The sequence below is a fragment of the Mauremys mutica genome, chromosome 13 (assembly GCF_020497125.1).
Source record: "Mauremys mutica isolate MM-2020 ecotype Southern chromosome 13, ASM2049712v1, whole genome shotgun sequence".
Taxonomy (NCBI): domain Eukaryota; kingdom Metazoa; phylum Chordata; order Testudines; family Geoemydidae; genus Mauremys; species Mauremys mutica.
This window is the reverse complement of record NC_059084.1, coordinates 22,186,286-22,204,343: the sequence shown is the minus strand read 5'-3', so window position 1 is coordinate 22,204,343 and position 18,058 is coordinate 22,186,286. Positions and strand designations below refer to the sequence as shown.

The 18,058-nt window shown below is 40.9% G+C and overlaps 1 protein-coding gene across 3 annotated transcripts in view; it reads left to right on the top strand.

The window, feature by feature from the left end:
- The window catches only part of DHX35 (DEAH-box helicase 35), a 48,737-nt gene extending 32,941 nt beyond the window's left edge, over positions 1-15,796 (top strand). For 2 of the 3 annotated variants that reach the window (XM_044985586.1, XM_044985587.1), the window contains exons 15-22: positions 1,415-1,510; positions 2,652-2,746; positions 3,401-3,478; positions 4,713-4,842; positions 5,547-5,628; positions 6,411-6,482; positions 8,591-8,729; positions 13,976-15,796. In XM_044985586.1, the coding sequence (XP_044841521.1) occupies positions 1,415-1,510; positions 2,652-2,746; positions 3,401-3,478; positions 4,713-4,842; positions 5,547-5,628; positions 6,411-6,482; positions 8,591-8,729; positions 13,976-14,020 (737 nt within the window). In that variant the 3' untranslated portion in view covers positions 14,021-15,796. The remainder of the gene's footprint in view (positions 1-1,414; positions 1,511-2,651; positions 2,747-3,400; positions 3,479-4,712; positions 4,843-5,546; positions 5,629-6,410; positions 6,483-8,590; positions 8,730-13,975) is intronic. The other variant, XM_044985588.1, reaches the window with a different exon arrangement.
- Positions 15,797-18,058: the final 2,262 nt, after the last annotated feature.

The following is an 18,058-nucleotide window of genomic DNA, read 5'->3' as shown; positions in this document are numbered from 1 at the left end:
TTTCACCTGTGAGGTAGCTGATTGTTGGCAACCCTTTTGAGCTGGGAACCAGTGCTCTCCCATTGGCTCAGAAGTGTAATGCAAGGGTAGATACACAGCAAAACCACCTTAGGGAGGACTGAAACTGAGAGGCAGATAAGATCCCTGATTAGCTCTTTGATGTTCTGCCAAAAATCCTGCACCCTTGGACAGAATCACAGAAATGTGCAGAGATGTTTCCCACATGTTTTCTAGAAGCGCAAGAAATGCTGCTCACGCTGCCATTCCACTTGGAGCAGGTTGTGTGTTTTGTTCAGATTCAAACTGATACTCTCAGATATCCAAGGGATTTTTTGTTTTTATTTTGGAGGCAGTAACTGCAAAGTTAAAGTTGTGTTGGTGTCTGCAGTTACAATAGGGATTAAATCCCTTTTTTATGTGAGTAAACTGATGTATAGCTGCACATTTATATTATTCTTGATGCTCCTTGAATAAGCCCATTCATAGATCAGGACCCCGTGGTGTTAGGCATGGTACAAATACCAAACAAATGATAATCCCTGCCCCAAAGAGCTCACAATCGAAGTAACTAGTTCTTCGGGTAGAGAATGAATTTTAGTTCTTCAGGTAGAGAGTACTTAGACTGTAAGCGGCAAGTCTTTTCTTTTTGTAAAATGACATAACTCTGTGCTCAGTAATAATAATTTGAAAATCAAACTGTCATCCTGTTCTGTGCATCATCACCAACAACCATCATTCTGGAGCTAGAATGTAGCTGCTGATTTAGCTACTGATGCATGAGGCAGAACAGATTGCAGCTAACTTTTCCTGTAGCTGGAATAGCCACTGTAGTGCTGATATTAAATTATTTTTGTCAATGAGCCAAGTAGATATAACTCAGAAAAATGGCACCCTATCACCCCAGAGACTTGTTCTGTATCTGCTAGCCAAGCCCAATCTTTTCCTCTCTTATCAATGCTCTTTTTTTCTAATAACTTGGAAGCAAATTCCAAAAGAGTAGGTGGAAGTTTTCCTACAAAACTTACTTTGCAGAGTTAAATGGTTTCCAAATGGTGTGTACAAAATGCGTTACAGAATGTATCTCTGTGACCATTGTATTGCTGCATTGACCTTGGTGGTTACATATTTCCTGAGTTACTAGAGGTGCCAGTAGAACTTGGTCATGGATTGAGTGGCTTGTGTGTCTGCAAGAAGCTAGTGTTTATGTAAATATAGTGTTTGCTTAAAAGTACTGAGGACTCATGGGAAAGTTAATGGGTATTTATAAAAGCTCCCGATTTCCCAGTTGGATACTTGCTAGCTCAACAAGCTTTTTTGTGAGTTTCTGCTACATATTAGCTGATGGCACAAAGATTAAGATAATTTTCTATGCTATTTTGGTCTGCTGTCTGAATACTTAGTATTATTCTTGCAGGTCTGGATAAACATTGTCGCCTAACAGAACCTCTTGGTATGAGAATAGCAGAGTTCCCTTTGAACCCTATGTTTGCAAAGATGCTGTTGGAATCAGGTAGGTAAAAGGCAAGGTGCCATCAATAGTCTTGTGTTGCGTATAAGATACTGTCTACCCAGGGACAATAATACTTAGTGTATCTAAAAGAAGCTATAGTCAACTTTGGTGTGATACATAGTTAAGAAGTCAAGAAACCATTTGATACCATCAGTGCACATCCCACGGGCCTTCCTGTAATCTTAACTTCAGAGTTAGTTTATCTAGTATAACTTGGCATATTTATATTCATGACCCGCAAGTATTGCACCAATGTACCTTACAGGGTTTGAAAGTGATTGGTCCCCATGCCAGCAGAAAAATGCTTTGGGGTTGGTTGTGCTTTTGGATCAGGGCAACATCCGAAGAAGTGAGCTTTAGCTCACGAAAGCTCATGCTAAAATAAATTTGTTAGTCTTTAAGGTGCCACAAGTACTCCTGTTTTTATCTTTTACAGAGTTGTTCAGCTTCCACAAGGTTACCTCTTAGGTAATAAACAATAAATAATAGTTCTCAACTGCAGGGCTCAGCGGTATAATAGGAGGCCACAATCCTGCAAAGACTCATGCACATGCTTAATTTTATGCATGGAGAGTAATCCTATTGAAGTTAATGGGACTAGTTATGAGGATAATTTTAAGAACATGTATGAGTCTTTGCAGCGCAGTGAGTTAATGCTTTAACCTCTGATTTCTGATTACCTGGTTTGAAGTGCTTGCTAAGGCCACCAGTGAAATAAGTTCTCTCTTAAATATGTAAAAAATCATACATATTCTTTATTTCTGTACTCTAAGTGCAGACAAAAACGTAACAGGCATTTCCCAGTCCTTGATTCTAAGGTCTGTGTATGACAACATGCAGATGCGATGGCAGAGCTGATTGCATGTATCTGATTGCTGCTGCAGGGACTGAGTGATCCACTGCTGAGAAATTCCTAAATGTCCCCCCTCCAACTCCCCATCATATGTTACAAAAAGGAGCTTTTTATCAGCAAAGACCTCCTTTGCAATGAAATAAGGGTTTTTTCCCCCCATCGTTGCTGTAAAATACTTTCTTCTGGAAAATCTAAGAGTAAATTTCTCCTTCCTTTTTTATGATATTATTTATGTTTCATAATCTTGGAAGCAAGAAACCTTATTTTCTTTCACCACTTATTTTACAGGAAACTTTGGCTGCTCCCAAGAGATCTTGAGCATTGCTGCCATGATGCAGATTCAGAACATCTTTATGTTCCCTCCAAACCAAAAGGCTCAGGCTGTAAGTTCAGTCTCATAATTTTCTTCACTTAATCCACATCTTTGAGTGTCTGCCAACTCTGCTATTAATATCCGATAGGGACATGCAAAGTCTGACATGCTAGAATGGAAGTGAGTTTTCTGTCCGTGCCAGTACTGCTCGGTAATGGAGAAAGGGGAAGCTGCATGGTAGTGAAACCTGCAGACCAGTCCTTGGCTAATGATGGAGGCCTTGTACTACAGAAGGTTAGGAAAGTGTTTGGAAATGTTAGGATCATAAGTTGGTATTAGTCCGTTTTGGGGTGCATGGAAAGGAAGATTGTCCGTTTTGAGCTTCCCTTTGAGAGAAAAAAGTAAATTTATTTTCAGGCTGATAAAATTATTTAATATGAAATGGTTAATTCAGAGGTAGAAATCCTCCTGAGTCTAACCTTACATACAGTAAGTAAATCCCATTTCCTTTGTGCAAATGAGTTTTAATTTCAGTTTTAGAGCTCTGCCTTGAAAATATAGTATGTTGGATAGCGAAACATGCATATCAGTTAAGGGAGAGGTGTTAAATGATAAGAGTTAAAGGTCACTAAATACTCAAGACAGTAAGAACGGAGGGCAGCAGGAGCGACCTTTGAAAAAAACTAATTTCTATATAAAAATACATTTCTTCTCTTTTTTCCAGATCAGGAAACACAGAAAATTTGCTGTGGAAGAGGGAGATCATCTCACCATGCTTAATGTTTATGAAGCTTTTATTAAAGTAAGCAGGTTAGAGTGCATGTGGATTCCTGAGGATGAGGAAGGGGAGAGGGTGGGTTCCAGTGGTTTTAATGCCTGATGCTCAAAACTAAGGGCAGGTCTACACTAGAAACCCTACTTCAGTGCAGCTGCAGTGTGTCTGGTGAAGATGCTCTGTGCTGACAGGGGAGTTCTCTCCTATCGGCATAATTACTTCACCTCTGCAAAAGTCGGAAGCTATGTCAGAAGGAGAGCATGTGGACAGCGCCTAGGTCGCTGTAACTTGTCACTCGGGGGTGTGTGTCTTTCACACTGCTGAGCAATGTAAGTTAGATCGACTTAAGCGTTAGTGTAGACGTGCTATAAAAATCCTAGAAGCTTGAGCCTATGTAAGCTATGGACCCAAGTGTCTAATATACCTTTTTGTTTAATTAATTAACGGATACATTTGTCACAGATGCTCACATAATCCCATTGCGTTGGCAAGACGTAAAGCCTGTGGCTGTGTAAGGCACAGGCCCTTAACTGTAACCTCCATATCTTCAGTTATCCTGGGACATTCAAAGGAACATGGGAAATTCATGTTCTCATTTATTGTAAGTCTTGTCAATGTCTTAAAGTGCTTGGTGATCAGTGAGGTTTAATTGAAATCTTAGTGCTTGTCTAAATACTCAGATTGTACATCCTTAACTATACCAGGGTAGTACATGTGTTGGGAAAGGTAATAAGCTATACTGATGTAAGGCACATATATAACTGTATCTGCACTAGAAGCTCTACCCTAACCGAAGTTGTTACACTGGTACAAAAACTGTGTGTAGACCAGGCCTTAAATGTATTTTGAACTGATTATCTTTGTGCGTGTTGGAAAACAAAGTACAGAGATGTCTACTTATGTCTTGGGCCAAAAAAAAAAAGACTCAGATTTAATTTATACTGAGATGAAGCACTTTTATGTGATAGTATGAAATAGCTGACACTGTTCTCCCCCACCACATCCCAAGAAATGAGTCAAATATATTAGGAAATAAGTGCTGGAAATGAGTTTATGAACTGGAAGCCATTATTTCTATTTGACATACAGTGTGCAAGCAGTGGCAGATCATATGCATACTGGCTGCAGTTTACTTCCCACTGCAAATCGGTAAATACCAGAACACAACACAGTGGTTGGGGAACAGAACTAGACTACACTTTGCAGTAGGGAGATTTACTGTGGCATTTGTAACTGTTCTTGTATTGTTGTTGCTATACAGCACAGCAAGAGTTCTCAGTGGTGTCAGGAACACTTTCTAAACTACAAAGGGCTTGTCAGAGCAACCACTGTGAGGGAGCAGCTGAAAAAGCTTCTTGTCAAATTTAAAGTACCAAAGAAATCCAGTGAAGGTAGGAGCCACTGAATGAGGATTTTTGTGTCATACCTGTTGGAGTTTATCTGAATACTGAGTCGCCCAACTGTCAGTTTATTTTCTTATTACATTCAAGAAATACTGTTGTCTTGTCAGCCTAAAAATAATGTATGTTAAATAAAACTGGGATTTCAAAATATACTTTTCCAGAGCAGCACTTGAGCCCATTTTTACAATTAGAATTTCTTCAAACCTTGGTGCCTTAATTGATAGCAGCAGTGTTGTGTAGTGTTAATTAATAATAACTTCATAGATAAAACCTAATGGGAGATTTTCACACACCCACCATTTATACCTTTGAAAATCTCTCATTATGATCAAGGCATTGTATAAACATTTTGGAGCTGATTTTCAGTTGTGCTGAACACCTCTAGCTCCTGTTGATTTCAGTTGGAGTTGCAAGTGCTCAGCATCTCTAAAAATCACTCTGCAACCACTTAATCCTCATAGTACCCTGTGAGATAGCTACGGTTGGTACTATCTCCAGGGGAGGTACTCTGGCACCTTTGTTTTTTACATAGTAATTGAGATTTATTGTGAAACCGGAGAGAGGGAAATAAAGAATCCTGAGTCTCTTGCTTTTGATGACAGAGCAGTATTTAGGGGATTTTTTTGTCATTGCATCAGCTCTTAGTTTATCAAATACATTTTGCAGAATAACATGTCAATTCCATTCTTTAGGTGACCCAGATCCTGTTCTGAGGTGTATAGTTTCTGGATTCTTTGCTAATGCAGCTAAATGCCACTCCACTGGAGCTTACAGGTAAAATATGTATGTAGATCTATATAATTCCTTAGAACTGTCCTTTTATTTAGCATGCTTCTATGAATTGACAGATCTGGATAGTCAACAAACAGATGCTTCTCTAGATAGACTAGCAAGAAAAGTTTTGTTGGTTCATTAAATTAATGAGGTCTTGCAGTGTCACATGTAACAGTTTCCAAATGCTGTTTGCTTGTTTATCACCTCTCTTGTTGGTTAAATGATGACAGTTAGTAAGGTTGATAGAGGGGAATTGTTAATAGTTACTAACTAATGTGCTAATGTGAGCAGGAACTATAAATGCTTCAATTCCATAACACCTCCAATGCACCTTAATCCAAGCCTTCAGGACCTTGTTCTTGTGATTTGGGCAGAAAACCATTCAGTGTTAGGGTTTATCTACACATGAAAAGTATTTTGGAATGATGTAGGGTATGAATTTAAAGTGAATTAATTATTCCTGATGAACTCCATTTGTTGATATTCTTATTTTGGAATAAGAATGTCTATAAATGGAGTTAATCAATCAGGAATAACTCCTCCTGTAGACAAACCCATAGAATGATAACTCCAAACTTTTTCACTGGTGTCTTGGCCAGAATTTGGGCCTGATCTCTGCAACTGAAAGGCCAGTGCATTAGCTTTGCACCTCTTTACCTTGCTCCAGCTCTTTCAGTACTCAAATTTATTAGCATTTTGACTGGGGCTGAAAGGTCACCAGTAAATAAATTTTAAGAATAAATTTGCAATTGCTAAATCTGAAATAATACCCTCTCTTCAAGGACTATCCGTGATGACCAGGAACTGCACATCCATCCCACCTCAGTGCTGTATGCAGAGAAACCTCCTCGCTGGTAAGCTAGAGCTGGTTTCATTTGTCTGCCTAGATCAGGAGGCACACCAAATCAGGCATTGTTAGGAGATTCCCATTAATAACTCCGTTCTGCATCAGTGTAACAACACACCTGGAAGATCCTGATTCCCGGAATGTAAGTTCAAAGGAGGCTTCCTCTGCAATAGTCTTTAGGCAACATCCAAATAAAACTGCTAGGTGAGGAGCATATGGAAAAGTGGCATTAACGTGGTACTAAAAAGTATTAAGAGCTGTAAAGACGAGAGAGGGGAGGCAGGTGGCCCCTTCCTAAAAAATACCAGAATCCAGAGCCTTGTGCTGCAGGTAAAATCACTCACAGGAATTGCTCTCTGAGGAGGTCCCTTGACCCATTGAGAAGGCTATCTTAGTTCAGTGATGTTGATATTAATGTGGAGGCTAATGAGGCCATCCCATTTAAAAAGACAAATTTGAACGATACAAGGTAGTAGTTACTTTTATTACACACTTATATAGTGCAGTAAATGTACATGGCACACCGGGACACTGTTCCTCCTCCAGGAAGTTTGCGATCTAAAATGGAAGAGACAAAATACTTCAGGAAAAGGAAGATGTGACAGTATAAACAGATTTGTGGAAGAAGTGGGTTTTAAAATGTGATTCTAGTCACATGTCCTCTTGGGATATTACATGTTTGTGTGTCATTGATTTCCATATCAAAAGTGCTCAGTAAACAAATGAAAATGTTTTTCTAATTGGCAGCCTAGCAACTGCAGCCTGGGCTCCTGGAGTTGAGCTAGGTTCTTGCAACCTTGTGCATAATCACCAGTGAGAAAAACTTTGCAGGCTAAATTAGGCTCTCAGTGACACCTGTGCAACTTGATTGTCTTTGAATAGTATCCTCAGTGACACCTGTGCACAGCGTTTGCACCTGGTGTAGCTGATTGGAACTTAGCAATCAATTCTGTTGATGCTCAAGATGGAGATAGAATTCAGATCACTCAGTCTTAACTGTGCTGGTTCTATTAGAACTTACCTCCTCCACCTCCACTTGTTTAGTTGTGCTTTTAGGGCGTGTTCATGTGTGAATCAATATACTGGGCTATGGACAGTGTTAGCTGGGTTGATTTGGTTTTGCTCTTTGTTGTTAGTAAGGGAAGAAGGTAGTATTTTGCTCTGTGTTTTGTCTATCAACTGTGAGTATAGTGACGTCTCACTTCTTGTTTTAATTTGGTTTTCCTCAAATTTTAGATGCATTCGAATGGGTCAGTGGTTGTCTTGGGGAAGAAGGGAAGAGTGAGAACTTCTCTCTTGCTTCCATTCACTAACCCTCTGTTCTCAAAAGAGTTGCCCCCTCTAAGCAGCATGGCGATTGCTTTGTCTTTTTTTGTTGTGTATGGAAGATGGCTCCGTGTGGTGAGGTTATGAACTGGATGAGTGAGAGAGCAGGGTGTGGGACTGGAGATGCTATAGTCCCTGTGGAGGGTCATTGTAACAGGCCTTAGAGAGAACTTTCCTGCATCCTTGGCAATGGCTGCCTAGGATGCAGCAGATTATTTTTAAACTGGCATGCTTGCTTTCTAAAGCTCAAAGCAGTATATGTCCTGGCATTATTCAAAACACACTCTTCCTGACTAGTGCCTGCAGTCAGGGATCCCACCGTCACATTAGGTTGTGGAGCGTTACTAAACTCTGATGGGCCTAGAATTTTGCACTCAACCCTCGACATCCTTCTCAGTCACACTCCACCCACAACACCTAAAATCTCCCCTTCAGAGGTGTTTAGTATGAGAGCTCTTGGCCCCATAATTACAAGTTCCCCTCCCTTTTCTTCTTGTTACTCCCTCCCCTTGGTCTGTTCTTCCAGATGGTTTTGTGGAGATATTTTTTTAGTGGAGTTCTAAAAATCTTTTTATTGCCCTGCTATACAATACTCTGAGCACCTTGGTGGGCGTGGGTCGGAGGGCATTTTATAATTGACGCTCCTCCCGCACAGCAGAGACTACCCAATGGCATCTTCTATGTGAAATAACTCTGTAATCTCTATAGTGTGGAATGTTCAGACAGTCAGAGACAAGTCCCTCTCTGCTATATAACATGGTCTCATTTTTTCTCTCTCTGTGTTTTCAGGGTAGTCTACAATGAAGTCATACAGACCTCCAGGTACTACATGAGAGATGTGACTGCTATTGAATCCACTTGGCTATTGGAACTGGCACCTCACTTTTACCAAGAAGGAACGGTACGGACTCGACATAGACACCAAATGGTATCATTGCTGTATTGACAGCTCTTGTATTTAAAGCTTTTTTTTTTTCCCAGTATTTTTCTTTTGTTTGATGGGAATAGAAACAAATTGGGGTGTAACTCATTTAAGGGGATTTAATATATAAAACTCTGCTTTGCATTACCCTTGCAAGAGCTCTGTTTGCCATACAGGAGTACAGCCTGTCTAGACGCTAGCTCAGAATTGCATTTGTCTATTTGAAGTCCATTTGGAAATTCAGCACAGAACTAGTCTATCCTCAGAGATATGTGTTCAATAGCACTTCTCTCAGCAGTTCTGTTGACTTGCTGTAGGTAAGTGTAAACTTGAGATGGCCCGAATCGTCATGTGCCTTGAAAAGTCTTTCTTGGCAGTACCCAACACTATTATTTCAAGCAAATAAATGATAATAGCTCTGTTACTTAGGAAAATAAATTAGAGGTTAAAATCTGGAGTCATGAAAAGGAGTGTCCTTCTATGGATAAACTTAATACAAGTTCATTTGTGTACTTAGCACCTTACATTAAAGAGATTGGTTCAAGATGTGAGGTAGCTGGATGGATAGTTATATAACATGTATTCCTGCGGCCCCAAGGCACCATAACAATTAAATAGCAAAAATTAGGCTTCAAGCAGTTAAATTGGAAGTTGATTAGAGCCACAGGACCTGAATGAGGAGTAGTGGCTTGTTCTTTCTCTGTGACCTTTGAAATAGTACATCCCTTATTTATTTATTAAAAAGGGTAATTGTTTTGCTTCCCTGTACACAAAGTGGCTCAAATGCACAAAGTGAAATAATAGAAAAATGAGCCACGTTGGCAGGTACCAGTAATGACAGCAGGCACCACATTTTCAGACAGATGTTTCTTATTTTTTCCAGTTGATGCTATCCCTCTAGCTAAAAGCCTATTTAAAAAAACAAAAGCTTTGCTCTGGGCCTGAAAGTAGCCAAACTCTGGCCCTAGCCCCCTGAAAGGAGTAAGTGCCACAGGCAGGAACACTCAGCAGAGAGAGCCCTGCCACCAGTTCTGAACAGCAAGAGCATCCAGCAGATAACTGCTTCAATGGGGAACAGGGAAAGAGGTGACTTCTTAGGTAATAGGGTCCTTGACCAATGGCACATCCTTGAATAGTATCCAAAAGCAAACAGGTAACTAATGCAGAACATGAGGCATTGGCACAATAGCCTTGTAGCATCTCAGAGGCAAGTTGCTACATTGTGTTCCAGCTAAAACTTCTGAATCCTCTTCAAGGGTAGCCCTAAGCAGAGCTTGTTGCTGTAATGTAGCTTGTGAATGATGGGTATGTATCAATCACTGTGGCAAGGTCTCTCTCAGAGGAGATGCTGCAGTCTCTTGATTGATCCTGCATGAGTAAAGGCCCTACAAGTTCTTGCTATCTGGGAAGACAGGAGCAGTGACAGATTGAGTATGGCCCCTAAATGTCATGAGTCATATCCACAAAGAGCATAGATGTACATCTTCAGTAGCTGCCACTTATTCCTGCCAACTTTCAGCACTTCGTCTTGTTTAGACTTTGCTCTCATTCATCTACCCACCTTCATTAGGCACTGTCAGAGCAGTCTCGATGTAGAGTGGAATGTTATCCCTGTGCTTGTGACACTGAAGCTAGTCTCTGCAATAGCAGACTGTACATAAACACTGAACAGTAGGGGTGACCAAATGGGTGTCACGTGTGTGATCATTCAGGGAGGAAGACTAATTACTCAGTCCTAACATTAGTGGAATTTGAGAGGTACTTACTATAAAGCAATGCCAAACAGCCTCATTCCACATGCATCATGAGATTCTGTGTGAATCTTCATAAAGCTCTTCTGATGGGCAACATTCCAGCAAAACAATGATGTGGGAGTATCAGTGGCAAAGAGCCAAATTCTGATACTTTTCAGGGTGGGCATAAAATGGGCACACAAAGAGCAGTATTATTGTGAGGCTCTATTCAAGCCAGCCACTACCATCTGTGCAGGAGCAATCTGCATGGAATAGGAATATGCAGCTCCACTTGTGGAACAAGCCTCTTCCGATGTGGAGGGATCCAGAACGGAAACCTGTTAGTCTGTATTAGAATGAGATCTGGTATTGTGATGCTCAAATGCAGGACATGTAAGTGATTTCAGAGATTTTCTAAAATGTGAAACTTGGATAATTCATCTGTTATATAGGATGCTTATCATGCTATAAATGGACTTCTCAGGTGATTTGTAGATTTCAAGGCCAGAAGGAACTATTGTGATCATGTAGCCTGACCTCTTGTATAACACAGGCCATAGAACTTGCCCAGAATGATTCCTAGATTGAAGGGTCTCTACTGGGTATTCCATAATTCTCTTGGCTGAGGTGGTAATGACACTGCAAGGCAGGCCTTGGGCTTCTGTTGCTGCTGTTCAGTACACGTGCCTCAAGCATGGCATTAGAAGGAAATGAGCCAACAGTCCCACTGTACCAAATCTGCCTCTGGAATCCTTGTGGCTCAGATCTTTACATGGATTATGATTAATTTGGAAGAGTTGGTGTTTTACACTATACCGATGGCTTAGGACCTGCCTATCTGGAGTGACCATCTCTCTCCCTGTGCGATATTGCCACCATTATGAAGATTGAAAATGCTTGATCTAAAAGCTCCTTTGGTTTAATAGAGACGGAACTGCTAGCAGAGTGTTCTCAGTGATGACTTTAGGACTTCACTCCACTACCATCACCCTCTTGTTTGGTCTGAAAGAGATCAAATCTGTTCAGCTTTGCCACATGCCCTAAGAATCATTTTCATCCTAGGGAGGGGAAGGTTTTGTTGTTTTTCTGCTTGCCTTTCCCCTTTTGCCCCAAGACTTAGGTGAATTTGCTGAATGTATAAAAGATAAACATTGTTTATATTCGATCTGTGGTGCCTAGAGCCTTGGTTTAGTTTCACTTTGCCTTTTTGGGGTAAAAATCAGAATAAATGAACTACTTAATTTTGTTATAGCATATTTCACTAAGGGCGTGTCTACACTGCCCTTAAATTGGGACTATGGGAGTGTGAATAGTGTGAGCACCAAAGTGCTGTGCTGTAACTTCTCCGTGTGGACACTGCGAGCGCCAACTAAAAGGGGTTTCTAGTTCGCATTAATGTAGACCTGTGTGAAGAGGATTACGTTAGTGCAAACCAGGAACCTTTTAATTAGCACCTGCAGTATTCACACGGGGAAATTACAGCACAGCACTTTGGTGCACACCGCTGCTCACACCTATGGTGGGACAGTGTAATCATAAACCTAATCTCAAAACCCAGTGTTTAGTTAATACAGAGTTAGTAGCAAAGGAAGTGAGAAATTACAGGCAATAGGCAAGGAATAAAATACATTAGTTATTTGGGGTGTGGCGGGAAGCCTTGTTATGGCCCTGCCTGTGTTCTGTAAGACAAACAGGAGCTGCAGGGGAAAGACCAAGTGAAAGGACAGGGTGGTGGACAACACTAGGTAAGCAGTGAGGGCTATAGAGAGGAGGTTTGTGAGTTAAGATTGGGCAAATTCATGGAGGGTTTTAAAAAAATAAAATTAAGTGCTCCTAAGTCCCCTGTGGGGTCTTCTCTTCTGTTAATCATGAAACATGCTGTTCGCATGACACTAATATAAACCCACTTAGGTGATCTCTGCATTGATGCTAGTCTCACATAAGTGTGATTGTACAAGCTATTTGCAGCTAGTTTGATCCCACACAAAGACAAGTGAATATGAACTGCGACATTCCCATATGAAAGAGTTTTTGTTGGCTGCATATATTAACATACAGTTAACTATAGATGTTTGAAGAATACGTTAAACTTTCCTCATTTTTAAGGAATAAAAAAATTTCCCCCACTGGTGATGATAGAAGAGTCCACAAGGGTACAGGGAAGAACGTCTTTCAAAGAGGCGTTGGGAAAGCTCACTAATGCAATATCTTGCTGAAGTGTCTTAGGTGCTTTTTAAGACACACAAATGGCAGATGTTAATTTATAAATAACTCTGCTGCTTTCTCTTTCATGGACTAAAGGTACCAGAACCTCGGTGTTATCCTTGGTGCACCATAAAAACATATGACTGAATGCTTGCAGAAGCAGTGGTATTTGAGTACTGCAGGCAAACAAAAATAAATCACCCAAACATCTGTAAAGTTGTCTCATGTTGAAACCACTTAGGTCAAGATATCATCGACTGGGAGTGCTTAGCAGAGAAATCTCTGTGGGGCACTAAGAAGTTTAAGGGTATGTCTTCACTCCCGGCCGGATCGGCGGGCAGCGATCGATCTAGTGGGGATTGATTTATCACGTCTAGTCTAGACACGATAAATCGATCCCCGAGCGCTCTCCTGTCGACTCCTGTACTCCAACTCGGTGAGAGGCGCAGGCAGAGTCAACGGGGGAGCGGCAGCAGTCGACTTACCATAGTGAAGACACCACAGTAAGTAGGTCTAAGTACGTCGACTTCAGCTACGTTATTCACGTAGCTGAAGTTGCATAACTTAGATCAATCCTCCCACACCCTAGTGTAGACCAGGCCCCAGAAACATTGGAACCTTGATACCTTCAATCACTAGATCTAAAACAAATTATCCCTGATCAAAAAGCTAATTATGTTTTTATTTTTATATTTTCGGTTCCTGTGGTTTGGTCACAAGCATGAGCAGTAATCACATATGCTTCACTCCTTAAAGTGAATGTACCTTTGAGGGATTGTACCCTGTCTTGGGTCCTCTTCGGTATGCACTTTCTCCAAGGCACTTTTTTTCTTTCCTATTAGATTTTAAGGGTGAAATATTCAAAGGGCCAACGGAACTGCAGCTGCAGCATTAGTAAATATATCATTTTGCATGCACACATCTGGTAATTGCACCATCAGGCAGGTAGGTAGAGGTAAATACTATTTTGTGCATAGAAAATCTGCATTAGTAGACACTGACGAGTTGCTTCCTCTTGCAAATTGTTTAAGTATTAATGTGTGCACTAGGACCAGTTAAATACCTTAGGGAAAATTTGGCTTTTGGAGTTTCTGCATTTATTTCCAGAGGAGCATTAAGATTTGATGCATTTTACCAAAAAAAAACAACCCCAAAAAAACAAACAAAAAAACCCACAACCACAAAAACAGGATTTATGTTGATTTTATAAAGTATTCTGAGCTACAGATACGGAGACTGATTCAATACACTGTACTTGGATTTTTATGAGATTGTGCCATATGTATTAAGCACTTTTTTTTCTTTCTCTTGCAGCATCTTTCCTTGAAAGCAAAGAGAGTTAAAGTAGATGACCACTGATTTGGTGTGCCTGTTGAGCCTTGTGACATCAGATGCAAAACCCACCACTAATTCAAAGTTGGCTACAGTCCATTCAGCAGTCCGTTCATTTAGCAACCTGACCCCACATCAATTAAATGTTTAAATGCCCACATCAATTAAATGTTTAAATGCCTGCCAGGATCCTGTAGGGGTTTATGCATGACCAATACATTGTAAACCTAAGTAGAGCTTGCGTTGTGGACATATTATTCCTTGGCCTAATTGACCACTCTCTGTAACCTGGATATGTTGCTCTTTTTAATAGGTAGACAAATGATCAGAATATAAAGGGGGAGGTGGGGGGGACACAGGACCACAAAGACTCAAAACCTCCAGGAAAGAAACCAAATGCTTAGCATGGTACAGCACCCTTTGAGAGAGAGGACCAGGGTTCAGGATGCCCTGCTTCCCATTTCTTGGAGCACTGTGAATATTGCTGGCCATCCTGAGACTGCCTGCTGAAAGTGGGTAGATGGAGGACAATGAGTTGGCCCTTAAAATGTAAGGGGCTGCCATGGAAACCTTGATACTGTGTTTAACTGTGCCTAATTGGTATGATGTTGCCCTGAAGCTGCAGAATCCTCCTCTCTGTGAGTCAAGCTTTCCCCATCCTGTAACAATTGTTCTGTAGATAGTGCTGTATTTGAAATTAATGGTTTCCATACTTGAAAAGCACTATTCAGCAGTGGGGAAATCTCTTTGGGTTTGCTGTTGCTCAGCCGTTTAGGAGGGGGCTACATTTTGATCAACCGTGAGATGTTTGCACATGTTCTGTTGTGGAACAGGATTTATGCAGACTCACAGATGGGGCTTAGCTTTATTTTCGGAGTAAAAATAAATGTGCCAGCCTCTCTTAACACTTAGAACCCTCATGAGATTTCAGAAGGGAAACCTCATAGGAATGCTGCTTTTAGCAAGATTCAGCAAAGATTAAAATGCTCTGTACTTCCCTCGATCAGGAACATAGTCCTTTATATATTTTTATTAAAACAATCTGCTCTTTGCTGTTGAGGACTCTCCTCCTCTTATGCCAGTGGGACAGGGGTATTTTCAGCAGCTAGTGGTTTAACTGAGACCCCATGGCTGTCTTTTTCATAAAGAACATTACCCCTTTGTGTTTAAGCACAGTTGTTTGGGTACATGTGTATTTATTTTTCTTACCCTTTTGATGATATTTATTTTAGAAACGTGGTTTGAAAGTTTTATTTTTGTAAGGACATTGGTTTGGTTGATGTGCTTCTTTGGAACATGTTAACTATATAATTTTATTTCCATTTCTAAGAAGTGTGTAAATAAGTGAAACTTTCTACATAGAATAAATGTCTTCTTGCCATAGGGCTGCCTTGCACATCATTTCTGAAAACTTCATTTACATTGCTGCCTCCCACAAAGCTTGTTCTGTCGTGTGAAGTGTGTGTGGTCTGTGCAGTGTCTAGGTCCTCATCGCCAGCGCAGAAAATAAGATATGTTAGCCTCAGTGTGTGGCACTGGTAGTATGACAAACTGTCAGTCATCCCCCCGCCCCTCCTGGATTTCCCAGTGCAACCCATCTTCTCTGTATCTTTCTCTTAGATTGTAAGCTCTTTGGGGCAGGGAGTGTCTGTGTACTGTACTGTGGGAAGAACACCAAAAGCACTAAATAAAAAGATCCAATGTAGTTTTTTCCTCTTAAAAGGGAAGAGAGAGCGAGCTGAATACAAAGACTTGTAAACTTTCCATGTTGCTCTGTCCTCCGGAAACATTCTCTAGAGAAATAAAATAATTGAATCAAGAAGGCTTGAGAACGTATCCCTTCCCACACATCCAACTAGCTAGCTAGTGATTATTGCCATTCTGTCGTGATTGTAGCATGCTTATCTGCATTGGGATGTAGCCACGCAGAGCATCCAATTAATTTGGCATTTCCGGGAATACCAGGTGCACTTGAACTCTGTGCTCCAGAGGCTGACACTGCTATGTGGCCAATGTTTCTTCCTGTTGCAAAATAATTTGATTCTTAATCATTTGAGTCCTTGTACCCAGCAAGGCCTTTGTGACTCATGCAAAGTTAGGAGCACAGAGATTTGAAAGTGGTGTCACAACATGTAACCAGTTGCATCTTCAGTTGAACAAGTGGAATAGGTCTGTGTAAGAAATCCCAGTCAAAAAATTACTTAAGTTTCGGCTGTACTAACCGTGCTAGAGGCAGCACCCTGTCAGAACAGACACACTTGATTCTGAAGATTTGGGCTAAGGGTGACTAATGATACTAGCTGCCTTAATATCTTGGTATCCAAACAGACAGCTTAACAGAAAAGAACGGAGTACAATGCTCCCACCTGTCTGAAAATCAGTCCCCTTTAAAGGGCTTTCACCCACAGGGTGAGGCTACTAAAATCACTAGTTGCTTTGTGAAATTCAGTTGCTTTGCCTGCTTGATTCATAGCACTGTGTTTTAAATAAGTTTGGTTACAGAGACTGATAATGCTGGCTTGAAGCAGGCTCTGTGCAACACAGAGTCTTAGCAGAAACATCATTGGTGCTGAAGGGAGGGCGATTAAGCATATTATGCTCCTGCATCACCAAAGCTGTATTTGAAGAGATGTTTCCTGTAAAAATAAAGGATGTTATAGCTCCCTCACTACCCACTGAAGTTAGATGTTAAATGACCCTAAAGCAATAGAAGGTGCTGTTAGTATTTCTGCATAAGACCTTCACTGTATTGATAGCCTACTATAAAAAAGGATTGCCAATGGTAGAAATAATATGAAGTTAATTGGAGGAGAAATTCAGTCAAAGCAATAGCAATTGAAATGCAAATCACTTCCCGGAGATTAACGGTGGCTGTGACAAATTGATGGGGAGGCAGGCACAGCTGTGGCCCATTCTTCAGCCAGTCCCAGGAAGAGGCATGCGGGGAAAATGAAAAGCTCAGGCAGATGGATTTAAGGTGATGCAGTTTCCATTAGTTCTGTAGCCATGCCCTGTTACACAAGTGCCCAGTATATTAACCAGATTGCCTGCAGATTCTAATTGGCTTATTTAAAAAAAAACCACTAGAATATTCCTTTAATTTCAGCATACAGTGCTGTACCTTAACTCCATTTTGTGCCCTTGTTCCTGGCCACGACATTCACCATCCTTATGGGAACTTTACATAATCTGTTCATGGCAGATTAGTTTACATGTATTCTTAAACCAAAAAAAGTGTTTTAGTGCATTGCCAAAATCAAAGCAGGTGAACTCTGCTCTGTTATTTCTATATGCCCCCTGACTAATGAAACACCAGGATTTTCTCTACTCCTCTGTCTAATGGGTCAGTGCAGACAGTACATGTTTATCCTGTGCCAGCAACTGGAGATGCAAGACCAAGAAGGGAAGGACTGGCAGCATGGAGACTTCCTCCAAGCACTTCTGCCTGAAGGGAGACAGGCCTGCAAGAAGCTGAGGTGGGAGATAAAGAATTTTAAAATAACACCAGTCTGACCCTTTTTGAAAGGGGGAATATTTCTGAACCCTGAGAGAAAGCTAAGGCCTTGAGTTCATCTTGCCTTGAGTTCAGTGATGAGAATGGGAGAGATAGGAGGAGTCAGCAGAAAGGAAGCAGTGAATCAGGAGATGCACCTGAGGGGAACAAGATTAGCTCCAGGGTGCATAAATTTCATCACACCAGTCAAATAACTAATGATCAATTGTGGAGGAGGAAGGTGGCAGACACCCTGTTGCACCTGGACATAAAAAGGCTGTCAAGCTTATTGGATCTTTCTTGTGAAAGTGTCTTAGACTCCCTAAACCGGATCATGACTTGATGGCTCTACCTTCTTGCTACATAGGTCCTCATTGTTTAAACCTGGCATTTTGTAATAGCAGAGGCAGTCTACGATTAGTCAGCTGGCAGAGAGCAGCTAGCAGAGCAGTATCATTCTGGCCACTTACAAAGGTGTAGAAGTTGCCATCATTTCAATGCTATGCTTGGAGGATCCTGTTTACTAGAAACAAAGCTCTCTGATTCCACTCTGTTAAGTGAGATCAATCATT